Genomic DNA, 14,965 nt, shown 5'->3' on the forward strand with positions numbered 1-14,965 from the left:
AATCAAGTGGCCAGTGAGTGTATAGCTAACCCTTTAAGACCTACCATAGAACCAAGTTCGCCAGAGCTTATATTATATTTTTACATGCTGTAGTGCCATTTTTGGGAGCATTTCAAGTTGATATACATCAATACAACCATTATAGCCCAAAATTAACTATTTCCAGCAGTGCAATTTGAGTCCTCAGCATCCCAGAAACGATAAAGAAAGTCATAAAGTCAAACATAACTTTTAAAAACACCAGTATAGGCTCGTAAGGCCCTGAAGGTAAAAAAAACTGCATTTCTGCAAAATGACATCACTTCCGGTTTCGGGCAGGTCATGGCAGACATGCGATAGTTCACGCTGATGGACTAGGAAGTGTTATGAACAGCTGATCGGATCGGCAAAGCATGTTTCTGGAATATTATGTTTTTGTTGCTGTAAGTGCTTTTTATGCCATTTTTGCAAAGCTATATGTGGAAGGAAACCGTGACATAGATCAAGCTGATGGCATAAGATGTAAGTACAACTCCTCCATTTCATAAGCAAAAAAAATTACATGGTTGCAGTTCTACCCGGATTTAAAAATAGTTACGCAAAACAGAGCGTGCCTGCTCTGACTGGCTTTAAAGGGTTAAGAGAAAAAAATAGTCCTACAAATGATATTTCTTTTCTTATTTTTTTTTATATTTTTTTTTAAATAAGTTAACAACTATTTGAAAATTCTGACAGTCCTCAGTGGTTATGTCCATCTTTTACATACAGGCTATGGGGCAGCTATAGCTCAAATAGAAAACCAGTGAGTATGAGTCACAGACCACTGGGAGGCTGTGACTGGAATTGAGCGTTAAACAGCACCCAGTTTAAAACCAGTCAGAGGCAGATGGCCTCGTGGCTGTACTTGTTGATCTCTGAAGGAATGAATTCAGATCAGTGCTGCGAGGCTTATTACATAAGCAACAGTTGGCGCTTCAGAGCGCTCGTCTCTGGCAGCTTGCAGGTTATTCCGCGAACAGAAACGCACCTCTTTGTCCTCTCCCTCCCTCCCTCCCACCCACCTTCCCTCTCTCGCTCTCCTCTCCTCTCCCCCCTCATCCTCATCATCCTCCATGCTCTGTGTAGTGACAGGATTTGTGTCGGTGCAGATCGGCTGTGTTTGCGGCTGACGTGAGGAGTTCCCGGCTGAAGCTCCTGCGCACACACACACGCACACACATATATTTTCTGATCCTCAGAGGTTCCCCGCAATCTGCCAGATTTTAAACCAGCCTGCTGTTCTCCGGATGAGACGGGACCACCTTTTGGGCTCCTGCGTCCTCCTGTGAGAGACGTCGGGAGCCTCGGCATCAGCCCCTCCGTCCTCTTATGTATCCACACGAACCCCGAATGAGCGCAGTTTCTCCTCATAAATGACCGAGCTCCGACCTTCCACCTGCTGCGACGAAATCTCCGACATTTAACCAGAAACCGCAAGACACGGAGACTACCTGTTAGCTTCTCCCACCCCCTCCACCTTCTTCTGCTCCTCCGGGCTCCGCTCTGCGCTTTTCCGTGCCCTCGGTGAGAGAGCAGAGGCTGGGATTTAGGCTGCACACCTACTGACCTACTTCGCGCAAGTTGGGAGTCCGACCCGTGCGGTCTGGCAAAACGGTGCCCTCCACAGCAGCAGCACCAGCAGCAGCAGAAGATGACGGGTGATGTGGAAACAGTGGTGACCCCGTGGCGAGACCTTCAGTAAATAAGCAGCAGGGGGAGGTGGGGTAAAGGAGGTGAGAAGGTGAGGAAGAGAAGAAAGCGTGCAGAAGGAGCCAGAGGTGCTGGTGGTGGTGGTGGTGTGTGCGTATTTGTGCGTGGAGACATAGGAGGAGGTTATGACCGTGTCTCTTCACCTGGATCTCGGGCTGATGCTGCTGCTACTGTTGGCCTGCTGGCAGACCCCGGGGATGGTCGGAGGAAGTGAGTGTCCCGTTTTCCTTCTCTGTGTGTCATATTTAATCTAAATATAAGAAACTTTAGGAAGCAGTGACAGGATTGGCACAAACAGCTGGCATAACCCACATAATTATGACATTTTTACGGCATGATGGGACACAGGTGTTTGAACACATGTCTACCACGCTGTTTCTCTCCATTTAAGCTCATTTGAAGCAGCTTTGTCTTTTTTAATCAAGCTGCGTTCAAAACTCCATTGGAAAAACATCGAATTTTTAAAAAGCCCAATGTCCTTGTTATATCTGAGCAAGGACAAGAGCCTCGTTTTGCTTTGGCTCTAGAAATACCTCCGTCTGACTGATAAGAAGTAAGAAGTGGAATGGTGATTTAAATGCAGTGTTAAAAAAACAAAAAACCCTACATATATATATATATATATATATATATATGTGTGTGTGTGTGTGTGTGTGTGTGTGTGTGTGTGTGTGTGTGTGTGTGTGTGTGTGTGTGTAGCTCTGCCAGGACGGCCTCATTATTTTCATTCTTTTGTATGATCTGAAAGCAATCATGAAAAGGCGATACTGTTCACGTGGTGTTCTGCACAGAAAATGGACAGCTGAAAGCCCACACATCATCATTTTTAAGCTGCAAAAGTTTGCAAAGATGCCAAACACAAATAACAACCATCAGTGTAAATACCATGTGGGACAAAAGAGGGAAAACCTGGATGTTAGCCTGTAAAAACTGGCGTTATATGCAGTAATAATAAGCTGTTGGCCCTGAAAGATGATCGATATTTCGTTATCATCTACAGCTTTAAGTACGTGACAGCGGCGCGACTCTACATTGACACACTGCTTTGTGTGTCCACCTGTGTGATTTGAGGTGAGTGGAGCGTATGCTGCGCTCTGTTTACGCCTCATATTTCAACTAGACTAACAGCTGTTGTAAAAGTGTCCCAACCTTAATTGAATGCTTATCGGGGGATTAGAATTTCAAAGCAATCTCTCTCTCTCTCACTCCTCCTTTGCTCTGTTTAATTAGCTGTTGCAGGAATGCACCTAAATCACCCAGACCACTGGTCACATCCCCCCTCCTCTGCACCTTCCCATGAGGTTTAATCCAAAGTAGCCTTTGGCAAATAGCACCGAATTAACATGCTTCTTTTTGGATGAATACCAAAGAGCAGCTAATCTGCGCTTACAAGGTTTTGTATCGATTTATCCAATGAGCTGCTATGTCTTTATATCCCCCCACACGGCCTTTACCTGCTCAGCTCACGTCACAGACGTCATGTCTTTATGGGAGCTCATCAACCACGCTTCGTTTTCCTGCTCTCTGCCACCCATTAATTTTAAATGCAGATTTCCAGTCATGACAAACAGCTGCGGGAGGAAGCCTTTTTTTCCCTCCTTCACCATAAATCACAGACAGCAGCACTTCAGGAAGCGACCGGCGTCTTATTTTAAAAAGATTGATTCATGACTTTGAAGCAGCAGGTGATATTACACCTGGTTATAGCTTTGTGTAAAAATATTTGTTCTATGTTTTATGAGATTGAAAATTGTGCTTTTTCAACAAAAGGCTTTGGCTAGCACAACAATCTGTGTTCAGTGTGAGTTACATTCTTAACAATGCATTACCCGCACACGGGGGATTATAATAAATGAGTTGCTTTATCCTTTATGATTATGTATGTTCTTGTTTTATAAGTATCTTCCTTTGCATGCCTTATATACCCACAAAGTCCATAAAAAGAGGTGGATGTTAGCTTATCCCAGACTCTGAGCAGGATTATAAGCAATGTTAACTGGCTGAAGAGTCTTCAGTCAAATAAAAAAGATTTTAACACTGAAACAAATGGAATTTGTTCACTGGGCGTTAAACTAGGGACCAACCTGAATCAGAAAATTAAAATTCCAACATGTGCAAATCTAAAATCTTTGCTCAACAGGCATGATCAGTCATTTTTGATCCAATTTATGTCTTTGTTTGAAAGTAAAAATGAAAAAATGCATCCCGGGGATTAGCTCTGCCAGGACGGCCTCATATTAGCTACTTGCTGATATATGAGTATTAGCCGATAGTAAAAATCTAAAAAGCAAATGATGTTGAATAGTTTCACAAAACGCATGTTTGGGAGACCACCAGCTGCCAACTCGAGCAGTTTCGGGCATAAACATGTAATCAACCACTTTTTGGGTCAGTAAAACAATTATATCATATTAGTGTTACGACATGTAAGTAAGAACTCATAAATAACTACACATATCAAAAAAATTATTAGCTAATGTATCGGATTTTTCACCAAGTATCGGTATTACGCTCAGTATTGGTATAAGGATCAATATCAGTATTAGGTATTGGTATCTGTATCGGTCTTAACTTTTCTATGTATGTTGGGCCCTACAGAGGATTATGTGGAATGAGTTACATTACCTACAGTTAATATTTTGTTGTGGTGGTGCCGTCATGTTGTCATCCTGACCACAGATTGAAGATGGACGTAGTCACTGCTACATCTCCCGACAGTTAGTGAAGTCCTGTTATGAAGGCTTGAACTGAGCATCTGGCTCTGAAGCCACACACTGCTCAGCTAACGACTTGTGCCTGACAAGTCATTTAACATGTGACAAGTCTTCATTTGAGCATGACCATCTCTTTTTGCTTTGTATGATTCTGGTCTGAAATGCTGATTTATCAGCTGCATCTCCTGATTTCAGGAATCTGCTCCCTGGTGTTGCTGCTCTAACACAGAGAGATAAAGGTCTTATTTTAGAGACCTACCGAGTCTGCCTTAGGAGGCTGCAGGTTTCTCAGCTAGGATACAGTGCATCGTGTGTTTTCATTTTTGCTTATTTTGTTCTTCACATGCGTATTTGTTTTGTTTTTTCACTCACTTTTAACTTTTGCTTTCAGTAGTTAGCATTAGGCACTAAAACCTGACTCGGTTAGGTTTAGGAATATTGGCAAATGATGAGTTGGGAGTGCCAGATCCTTTTGCTCGATGTCACAACCCTGTCTGTCTGGGTGCACGCTCGAAAGGACACCTCATGCATGAACCTGGATGCCTGTGGTTCTGACAAAATAACGATATGCTTGGCCATAGGGGCATATTTGCATCACTGCAATGGATGCTTGACGGCCAGTACTACACAGTGATCTCCTTCTCCTACATGGTTGTATAACCATGCAGAGGAATAGCTTATGTTGATTGTGAGGTCCCAGATTTCAACAAACATTGGAGCTAATTTTCATCTTACGAATTAAGAAGATGCTGCAGCAAAATGTGTTTCTGAAAACCTCTGAGGCAAGAAATACGCATCGCTTAGCCGTCTTTTCATTTTAGCCAATTTTTTGCTTAAGTTGTCAACCTTCAAATAATATCCCACATCTAGAATGACAAACTAAAATTAGAATATGTTATCCCAAGTCTTATTTATTAAGGAAACTGAGAAAACAGTTATAGGTCAAAGAGTGTCTAGTCTAAACTAATTTGGATACTAAGAGTAAATGTGGGTGATGTGCAAGGTCAGTCTACTTACATTTTTTTCAAAAATGAAAATTTAAACACCTGCAGGTTTGTGTCCTTTGCTTAAGCCGCACATGCAAACGCTCAGCTGATATTTTGAATAGTTTGGGGTGACATTTTAGTCTTTGTACCAGCAGAGAATTCAGCAGAGGCCACTTTGTCACTTTATTTGGCATGCACTCAGTGTCTAGTTCTGATTGGCACTACTTCAATATGAGTTTGTTATTGCATCTGTACTCTACAGTGATTACAAGCTAGGATTTCTAACAGAGGAAGGAGAGTATTAGCCACACTTTTTAATATAAGGCAGTCCACTGTGACACCACCAACAGCTCTGACCTTCATTATAAACTTATATTTAAAAGGCCAGTGTGTGTGCTCTGTAAAGGAGTCGCTATATTTGAGCTTTCTTTATCGCGTGGCAAAGCTCTTGCCAGCTTACGTGGGATGTGGCTAAAAAGTCTAGTCAAGTAACTGGACCTCGCACGACAATATTTTTAGTCCGTATGCTGTCAAAGCCTAGAATAAATTCCCAAGATTTATTTGCAGTTGTGTTTCTCTCTGTTGCATCTCGCCGCTCCCTGATGAAAACCTCGGGAGTGAGACGAAAGCTGTCCTACACGGGTCTTCAGAAAGGAGAACAAAGCAGAAAGATGAGCATAGAGCTTGTAGGGGGATCATAAAAATGCACCAACTGCAGACACAGGAGGTATTTATTTTAAAAGGAGCAGGGTAAAGTGCTGTTTTATTCCAGCAGCGAAGCCTCTCTTTATACTCAGCTCAGCCTCACATAACTGCCTCAGCTCAGTGCTGATTGTCCTTATCTTTCCATGGCAACCTGATGATTTAAATGAAAATTCACACAGAATTACCAAAATTAGACAATGTAACACTAGAAAAATGTTGCTTGGTCTGATGAGTCTCGGTTTCTGCTGCAACAGTCAGATGGATCAAAATTTGGTATAAACAAGATTAATACAAGGCAGGATGGATCCATGCTTTCAAGATTCAGGCTGCTAGTGGTGGTGGTGTTATGGTGTGGGGGATAGTACTAAGACTCGTTGCCAACCATGTCCACCCCTTTACAGTTTACAGTTGCTAGGCCAGCAAACGTAAATTGCCATTCTCATGAAAGGATTCCTAATAGGACATGCAGGGCACACGCCCAGGGGTAAGGAGGACTCGTAGTGTCAGCCGCTAGGGTTCAATTAATCTTTCATAATCACGAAGAAACATAAATGTATGGAAAGCAATAAGCATAGCTCTGCCATGTAGATAGAGAAACAAAATGATCACAGAAACTATCACCTGGTCACATCCAGACATCCAGTGAATGACATTTACACAAATAGTAACAAAAAAGTCACTATTTGAAAATTTCCTCAAAGGTGACAATATAAAAGTTACACTAAACAAGAAAGTAATGCAAGAATATAATGGAAAGCACAAAATGTGTACAAAGAGGCACAAAAGTAATGGAAAACAACACAAATGCACAGTGTAAATAGAACATTTAAAATAACCACAAAAGCTGAGTGTCTCCGGATTCACTAAACAAATGAAAAAACAACAAAAAAATGAAGTGTCCTTGTAACAAATATATTGAAAATCAACACAAAAATGACCCTAAATTCATCATAACGAGACACAGAAAGCACAAAAAATATGGAAAAGAAAAACAAAATAATCACAAAAAATGTTAAAAAAAATGCACAAAGCAACAAAACAGACAGTTGTAAACAAAAACAAAAACAAATGAAAAATCATGCAAAATTATTACAAGAATGGAAAGCATCCTAAAAAATGAGTAGTGGCAAAGAATGACAACAAATAACAAACTGAGGCAAAAATGATGGAAAAATGACACAAAAGGACTGAAAAGATTTGCAAATGGTTCACAGAGAAGGAGAAAATTACGTTGCGGGAACACAAAATTATCACAAGCATAGCAGAGCCTCCATGGTACACGATGAAGACATCCGAAAACAACAGTCACAGAGTGACCAGAGAGAGTCACGGATGGATGAAAATTGGCACAAAATTACAAAAAATATTTTGAAAATGAACAGAAAGGAACACATACAATGTTGTGCAAAAGTTTTGAGCCAGCTGTCATTTCTTTATATTTTTGCTTCCAAGGAGCCAGACTTTCTGTCTCTGGACCAGTAGTTCTTAAAACTTTGTGGAGGTTTTCCAGTGTGTTTCTTTTGGCTACTTTTCCACTCATTTTTAACCCAGTCCAGTCCCCCAAGTATTTTGGGGGGCTTTCTTTGTTGAGCCACTTAAAATTGATGAATTATGAACACAGAAAAGCGCCATCAGATTTTGATCCACTTTGTAATACCATCTGGTAAGTATCTGATGAACAAAAGCAAGATTTTTCACCATGAGAATGCAGTAAAATAATACCTGGATAGAAAAACACACTGTCAACATTATTGAAGCAGTGTGGGATCATGTTGACAGAGAACAGAACAAAAGGCAGAAACATCCAAAGAAGAGCTTTGAATGTCCTTCAAGAAGCCTGGAGAACTATTCCTGAAGACTACTTAAAGACATGACAAGAAAGCTGCCTAAGAGAGTTCAGACTTTGCTGAAGAATAAAGATGGTCAAACCAAATATTTACTTTCAGCTCATTAAAATTGCGCAAATTCTGTTGGGGTTTTTTGCCTTATATGTTTGTACGTTTCAATACATCCTAAGTTCCTGTTTTCTGAGCAAAACATAAAGAAATGAGTGGTGAATCAAGACTTTTATGGAAATCAACACAAACAGTTGCAAAGAGACACCAAAGAAAGTTAGTGCAGCACGAAATGACCTCAAAGGTAGCCAGGGACAGAAAAAAAAACACAAAGTGAAGCAACAACAAGTTTCATTCTGTCTCGCTCTTATGTAGGAGGAGTGAGGGGAACAATGTCTCATAATGCACTCATACTGTATATTTAATCAGTATGGAGAGGATGTTACTATATTAGATCGTGCACATCCACGGACATCCATCCATCTCAGAGAGTGGTAGGGAGCCATTAGTGAGATTAGGCTGTCTGAGTCAATCGTCAAACTGTTTCTTCGCTGTGATTTACAGCTGAACGTCCGACTCGAGTCACACGTCACAGAGTACTCCAGGACGAGCGGAGGTAAACAGCTGCCATCTCCGGACTTGTTTTTGTTTTCATCTTGTGGTCCTGCAGAGAAACACGAGGTCGGAGGCCGACGAAAAAATCCATGTTTAGTAGATTTGGCTTTCGTCCATTTCATAGTACAACACACAGATACAGCACCGTGTGGAGAGATCAAACCACAGTGTGGGAGGGTTGTTGTTTTTTTTACTTCAAATAAGGACGGGAAGATGAGGGAAATTCTCCAGAGTAAGCACATCCAGGCCGAACTTCACATCTCTGTTAAATTATCTTTTTATTTTCCTGTTAAAATCCGGATTAGGATTACTGTCTCCAAAACTCAGCACAAGCAGAGCTGTGAGAGAAACTCCAAGACCTGAAAAAGGGGTTATTATTCTGCATTCTGAGGTCTGCTTTGGAGAAATGCAATAACGTTTTGTGGCATTTATTAATTCCACGGCTGCTTTTGAAGGAACGTGCCACAAAAACTAATTACCTTCAGCCTTTAGCAGGTCAAACATGCTGCTGCAGGCTCAGAAGGACACTGTGTGCAAAAGGAGATGCCAGACATGCTTTGACAAAAGAAGGTATCTGAAACCCTGGGATTGAGAACAGGCTGCATTTTCTTGCTGATAATTGGCAGCATCAAACATGCATTTCTTTTTTACTTTTTTGAAAATCTGTAGAGGGAAAAAAAAGTTGTGCATTTTCTCCTTTGCAACAAAAACCTATTTTAAAATGTTGACTCCAGAACCAAAGAGATTTTTTTCAACTTATTTTGCTCCATACTGCAGTTTGATATGACAAGAACAATAAAAAAAACCTCCAATAAAACATAAACAAATGGCAGCAAAGCTGCGCTGCGAGGACCTGCAAGGAGGAGAGGAGGACGGCAGCAAAAAGAAAGAACCTGGATATAAGAAAGTATTTTTCAAAGAAACCTGTAAGTCACTTAAAGTCAAGTTCACTCATAAGATGTGTCATAATAACGTTACAGGCTATCCTAGGTTTTGGCCCACATCAATCTAAAAGTATATGTAACCATGAATAAGTGTTTTGGAAACTAACTGCACAACAGGCAGCACTATTAGTTATCTCAGTCTCAGAGTAGCATTTCTAATTTTGATTGAAACTGTCAGAGAGCCTCGAGCAAGCCAGGATATTAGTTTACAGAGGCTGTACCATGTCCACCAGGAGAGACTGGACAGTATAGATGTAAAACAAATATGGCAGCAGTTTATCTCAGTTAACGAGAGGAGAAGGCATGTGTTTGGCTCCTTCACATAGTGAACATTGAGTTGTGTCCATGTCTGTTGCTGTAACAGTAGTTCATGTTTAGAATAAAAAATCCCAGCTCACTGATTTGATAGTGTGCCTAAAATGTTGCATAATTTTGCTGACAGATCTTTTACTTTGTGGTAATCTTAGATGAGTAGTTTTTTTGACAAAAACCACCAGATCATTCAGTTTTCCCTTAGTGCTAATGTATAAGACATGTTGGTGTACTATAACTAAAGTAATGTTGTTAAATCCTTAAAGTCATATTTTTATTGTCATGACTGTATTTGAAGCTATTTTTATTTTTGCATGATACCTGATTTGTATGGAATATGGCTGAAGTAAACTAAAGTCTAAAATACTTAGTCATTTGATTAATAGTAATTTAACATTATACACAGCAAATTCAAAAGTGTTAAATGTTTTGGTGTTAATAGTCTTCTTGCAAAAGTAGAGTTAATTTTACTCTAAGCAGAGTCACATTCTTTTAATGTAACTCTGAGGTGTAAAATGATAGTAGTTAAAATCGAGTGTTAAAAATGAGTGTTTCTCTGTCAAATCTGGAGGTGTTACAATGGAAACATTAACTCTTGACCTCTTAACTCTGAACTCCTAGAGGGGCTATGACACCAACAGAGTAAATTCACAGACTCCGCCCCCAGCACGGCTCCAATCGAAGCTGAAGTGAAGCCGTTTCAGAACATTTTGCTCTACATATTTGAGTTGTTTGCCATGCTTGGTAAGTCATTTTTTCAAAGATTGTTTCAATTATTATTATGAGCTTTTACTTCTGTGGCTCTTTGGAGTTGAGACAAAGCTGTGTGAAAGGCATTAGCCGTGTTGCTCGCTGATAGCATAATATTCTGTTTTAGCTAGCTGAAAGGTATTGTTTGCGGGCAAATACCACAGCCTTGAAAAAAGCTTGCATGTGAATTTTCAGTCAAACTTTTGGTCAAATACACCTAAAACAATGTCTAGAATGTGAAATGTTGGTATAATGGTGCTACTTGAAGCCTGAAAACGATCGCCCATAAAAAAAAAAACGAGCAAACAGCAGTAGCAGACGTCCTGACTGGGTTCTACGTTAGCATAGATCCCTCCAGAGTTTTGTGCACACAGTTTAGGTAAAAATGAAAAAGGTTGAGGTTTTACATTTAGTTCAGTATTACCTGTTGCCTGTGTCCTTGTCTTTTGGGAAAATACTTTACACAAGTAATGGCTCAAAGAGGATTCCCTTTTCTTTTTTTTTTACTGTGCTGCAATTGTTTACTGGATTATTTGTGCCATTAATTAGTGTCAACTAATTTTTATTCAATCTCCCCACAGGATATGCTTGTGAAGATGGAATATGGGGGAGAGCAGAAGTGTGTTGAAGTTCCACAAAGGGATGAATGAAGGACATGCATATTGTATTGAAGAAATAAGTGATGAGAATGCTGTTATTTGCATTTACCATGTCAGACCTTTTGATAAACAAAATTCTAATGAAAGTGAGAACATGTATACTGTTACATCTTTCAGAAAATGTTTTGAAATTGTGGTGCACAGTTCAGAATAAATGTTTTTCAAAAACCATTGCGTCTTTTTAGTAAATGTTTATTTCCAAAAGAAATTTCTGGAAGTTCAGAACAGTAAAATTCCCGCTTTTTAGAATGAATTAGAAGATAACTCTTACGTAGTTAAACTAAAATACTCTTTGAGAGTTAATATATATAAACTCTTAACACCAAGTGTTAAATTATCAACTCCAGACAGATTTGGTGTTTAACACTAAATCAGAGTTAACGTACCAACTCTCCAAAAAGAGTTAAATTAACACTCTCTGGTGTGGACCCATATAGACACTTTAATAGTGTTGAAATCAAATCCGACAGTGTTAATTTGGACATGCTGGATTTGCTGTGTACAATTCACATATAAAACTATGAATTGTAATTTTAAATGGTTTAAAAGCATGTAGAATAGCATATATAGTTTGGTGGTTGAATCATCCGTCCCCACCAATGCCAAAACCAAATCTACGCCCTTGGGTCATATATTTCAAAAATCTAATATAAATTTTCACTGTTATGCCGATGACACCCAGCTCTACATTTCTTCTAAACCCAATTCATCCCTCCCACCTACCTCCCTCTCAAACGGTCTTATTGAGATTAGATCCTGGTTCTCCTCCAATTTTCTCAAACTTACCGTAACAGTAATAAAACTGAAGTTTTACTTGTTGGTACACCATCTATCTTAACCAAATCCCACAGTTTTTCCATTAACGTTGAAAATTCTCCCACCCTTCCCTCCCCTCAGGTTAAGATTTTGGGTGTCATACTTGATAATACTCTTTCATTCCAGTCTCACATTAATTACATAACCCGGTCTGCTTACTTCCACTTATGTAATATTAACCGACTCCGTCCCTTCCTTACTCCCCATGCTGCTGCCATCCTTGTCCATAATCTTATTACGTCCCGTATTGATTACTGCAATTCCCTCCTATTTGGTCTCCCTGAAAGGTCCCTTCATAAACTCCAACTTCTTGATGGTGAGTGAGTGACAGGAGAATGGCGGCTAAGCTGTCATCCCTGTTGGACAACGTCTCCCACCCCATGCAGCAGACTGTGACAGCACTGAGCAGCTCCTTCAGTGGGAGACTGCGGCACCCACGGTGTGGGACGGAGAGATTTCGCAGGTCTTTCCTCCCCACTGCTGTCAGACTCCACAACAAAGACTTTAACTGAACAAACACACACATCCACACATGTGCAATAACACTAAGTGCAATAATCTTTTCTGGCATCGTTGTATTTTTACTCAGTTGTATATAGCATTCGTATTCTATTTTTATCTTATTGTATATTTTTATTCTATTTTATTCTACTGTATATAGTATATTATTTTATTCTATTCTGTACAGCTGTGTACTGTATTTATTCTTATTGTATTCTAATTTTTGCGTCATAACTTTTGCACTGTCCACTTCCTGCTGTGACAAAACAAATTTCCCACGTGTGGGACTAATAAAGGTTATCTTATCTTATCTTATCTTATCTTATCTTATCTTACTTCTTAAAATTCTGCAGCTCGGGTCATAACTTGCACTCCGTTAAGAGCTCATATTACCCCAGTTCTTCAGCAGCTTCACTGGTTGCCCGTAGAACCCAGGATAAATTTTAAAATCTTACGTCTTACATACAAGTGTGTCCATAAATCTGCTTCTTCATATTGGTGTGACCTGCTCCATATCACCACTGTTTCCCGCCCTCTCAGATCATCATCTGCTATTCATCTTACTGTTCCGTCCTCACACCTTATTACTATGGGGAACAGAGCTTTCAGTCGCTCTGCTCCTCGGCTCTGGAACTCTCTTCCTCCAGCCATAAGAAATATTGACTCCCTCTCCGTATTTAAGTCACAGCTCAAAACACATCTGTTTAAACTGGTTTATTCACTTTAGTGCTGATTTTATCTGTTGTCAACCTCTGTTTTGCAATTTTAACTTATCTTATGTATTTTATGACTACTGTTCCTTTTATTAATTTTGTTCTTTGTAAGGTGACCTTGGGTTTCTGAAAGGCACCCCAAATAAAATTTAAAAAATGCATTATGAAAATGAGCTGCAATTTTTCAAAAAAGAACCTGCTGTTCAATTGCGTCCATTGGATGGCGCAATAGCAATTGTGAGCTACTTAGTTTTGCCTGCGAAATTTAAACCTGATGTGCTTTGGCACCCTCATTGCCCCAATATGTCTCTGTCAAAAAAGAGAAAAGTGGATGCAGAGTGTTCCAAGAAAAATGGTCATACTCCTATTTATTCAAGGAAATGAATGGGAAAGCTGTATGTTTGGTGTGTTCCCAGCATGTTGCAGTGCTGAAAGAATATAACCTCTGTCGCCACTATGTGAGCCTTCATGCCGATAAATATGACAACTTTCAAGGACAGCGGAGAAGAGAGAAGGTGAATGAACTGTTGGCGGGTCTGAAGAAACAGCAGTCTGTGTTTACTCACAGCCATCAGTAACACTGCAGTGAAAGCTAGCTACCTCATTGCTAACAAAATTGCACTAGCTTTAAAACCATTTAGTGAGGGTGAATTTGTAAAAACATGTATGATGAAGGCATCGGAGATTGTGTGCCCTGAAAAGCGACAGGCCTTTGCAAATATCAGCCTGACAAGAAACACAGTTGCCAACAGGATTTCTGATCTTTCAGCGGATGGACAGCCAGTTGAAGCAAAAAACTAAAGTCATTTATTGCGTTTTCAGTTGCAATTGATGAAGGCACGGACATTACAGATGTTGCACAACTGGCAATTTTCATCCGCGGAGTTGACGACACATTGACCGTCACCGAAGAGTTCGTGGAGTTGGTGCCGATGACAGAAACAATGAATGCAGCTGATATTTTCACCGCACTCGTCGGTGTGCTGGACAGGGTCGGAGTGGACTGGTCCCGTGCTGTCAGCCTGGCTACAGATGGTGCGCCCTCAGTGATCGAGAAAAACGCGGGCGTTGTAAAAAAGTTCAGAGATAAAGTGCAATCTGCAAATGGAGGATGTGATTTTTGGACTTTTCACTGTATTTTGCACCAGGAGGCTTTGTGTTGCAAGTCACTGAAAATGGATAACGTCATGAAGGTAGTCATCCAAACTGTTAATTTCATCCGATCCAGAAGCCTCAATCACCCTCAGTTTGACAGCCTTCTCAGAGAGAAAGACCACATCATGCCAGGTCTCTCTTGGAAATGAGATTTTTAATCTTAATGAGATTTTTTTACCTGGATAAATAAAGGACTAACGTGTCTTTGATTTACAAGAAGAAATTGAACAGTTTACAGAAGAAAAGGGCAAACCAGTGTTAGAATTTCATTCCGCAGAATGGATGCAGGACATTGCATTTATGGTGGATGTTACAGAGCGCCTGAATAACTTGAACAAACAGCTGCAAGGACGCAACAAAGTTGTCACGCAGTATTATGAAAACCTACGTTCTTTCAAGTTGAAGTTGTCATTGTGGGAGACACAGCTCGCTGGTGGTGATGCAGCTCACTTCCCCTATCTGAAAAATGTGTGCACGACCCAAAGTGTGGCAGATACGAAGCGGTTCAAAGATAAAATAACGGGACTGTTAG

At 40.2% G+C, this 14,965-nt stretch overlaps 1 protein-coding gene and 1 long non-coding RNA gene across 3 annotated transcripts in view; both read left to right on the forward strand.

The window, feature by feature from the left end:
- The first annotated feature begins 1,044 nt into the window (after positions 1 to 1,044).
- Positions 1,045 to 14,965, forward strand: part of LOC101487844 (fibronectin type III domain-containing protein 4) — a 64,629-nt gene continuing 50,708 nt past the window's right edge. Inside the window, exons 1-2 of one of the 2 annotated variants that reach the window (XM_076880626.1) lie at positions 1,849 to 1,938; positions 2,729 to 2,799. Coding sequence is in view for 1 of the 2 variants with exons in the window: in XM_076880625.1 (XP_076736740.1) it covers positions 1,854 to 1,938 (85 nt within the window). In the remaining variant the exon portion in view is untranslated. Of the gene's footprint in view, positions 1,939 to 2,728; positions 2,800 to 14,965 lie in introns of both variants that reach the window. The other variant, XM_076880625.1, reaches the window with a different exon arrangement.
- LOC143415149 (uncharacterized) lies at positions 10,259 to 11,419 on the forward strand. The gene is made up of 2 exons (XR_013095763.1): positions 10,259 to 10,583; positions 11,171 to 11,419. It is a non-coding gene; the product is annotated as an uncharacterized LOC143415149 (long non-coding RNA).

Source organism: Maylandia zebra, linkage group LG23, assembly GCF_041146795.1.
Source record: "Maylandia zebra isolate NMK-2024a linkage group LG23, Mzebra_GT3a, whole genome shotgun sequence".
In the NCBI taxonomy this organism is placed as follows: Eukaryota; Metazoa; Chordata; class Actinopteri; order Cichliformes; family Cichlidae; genus Maylandia; species Maylandia zebra.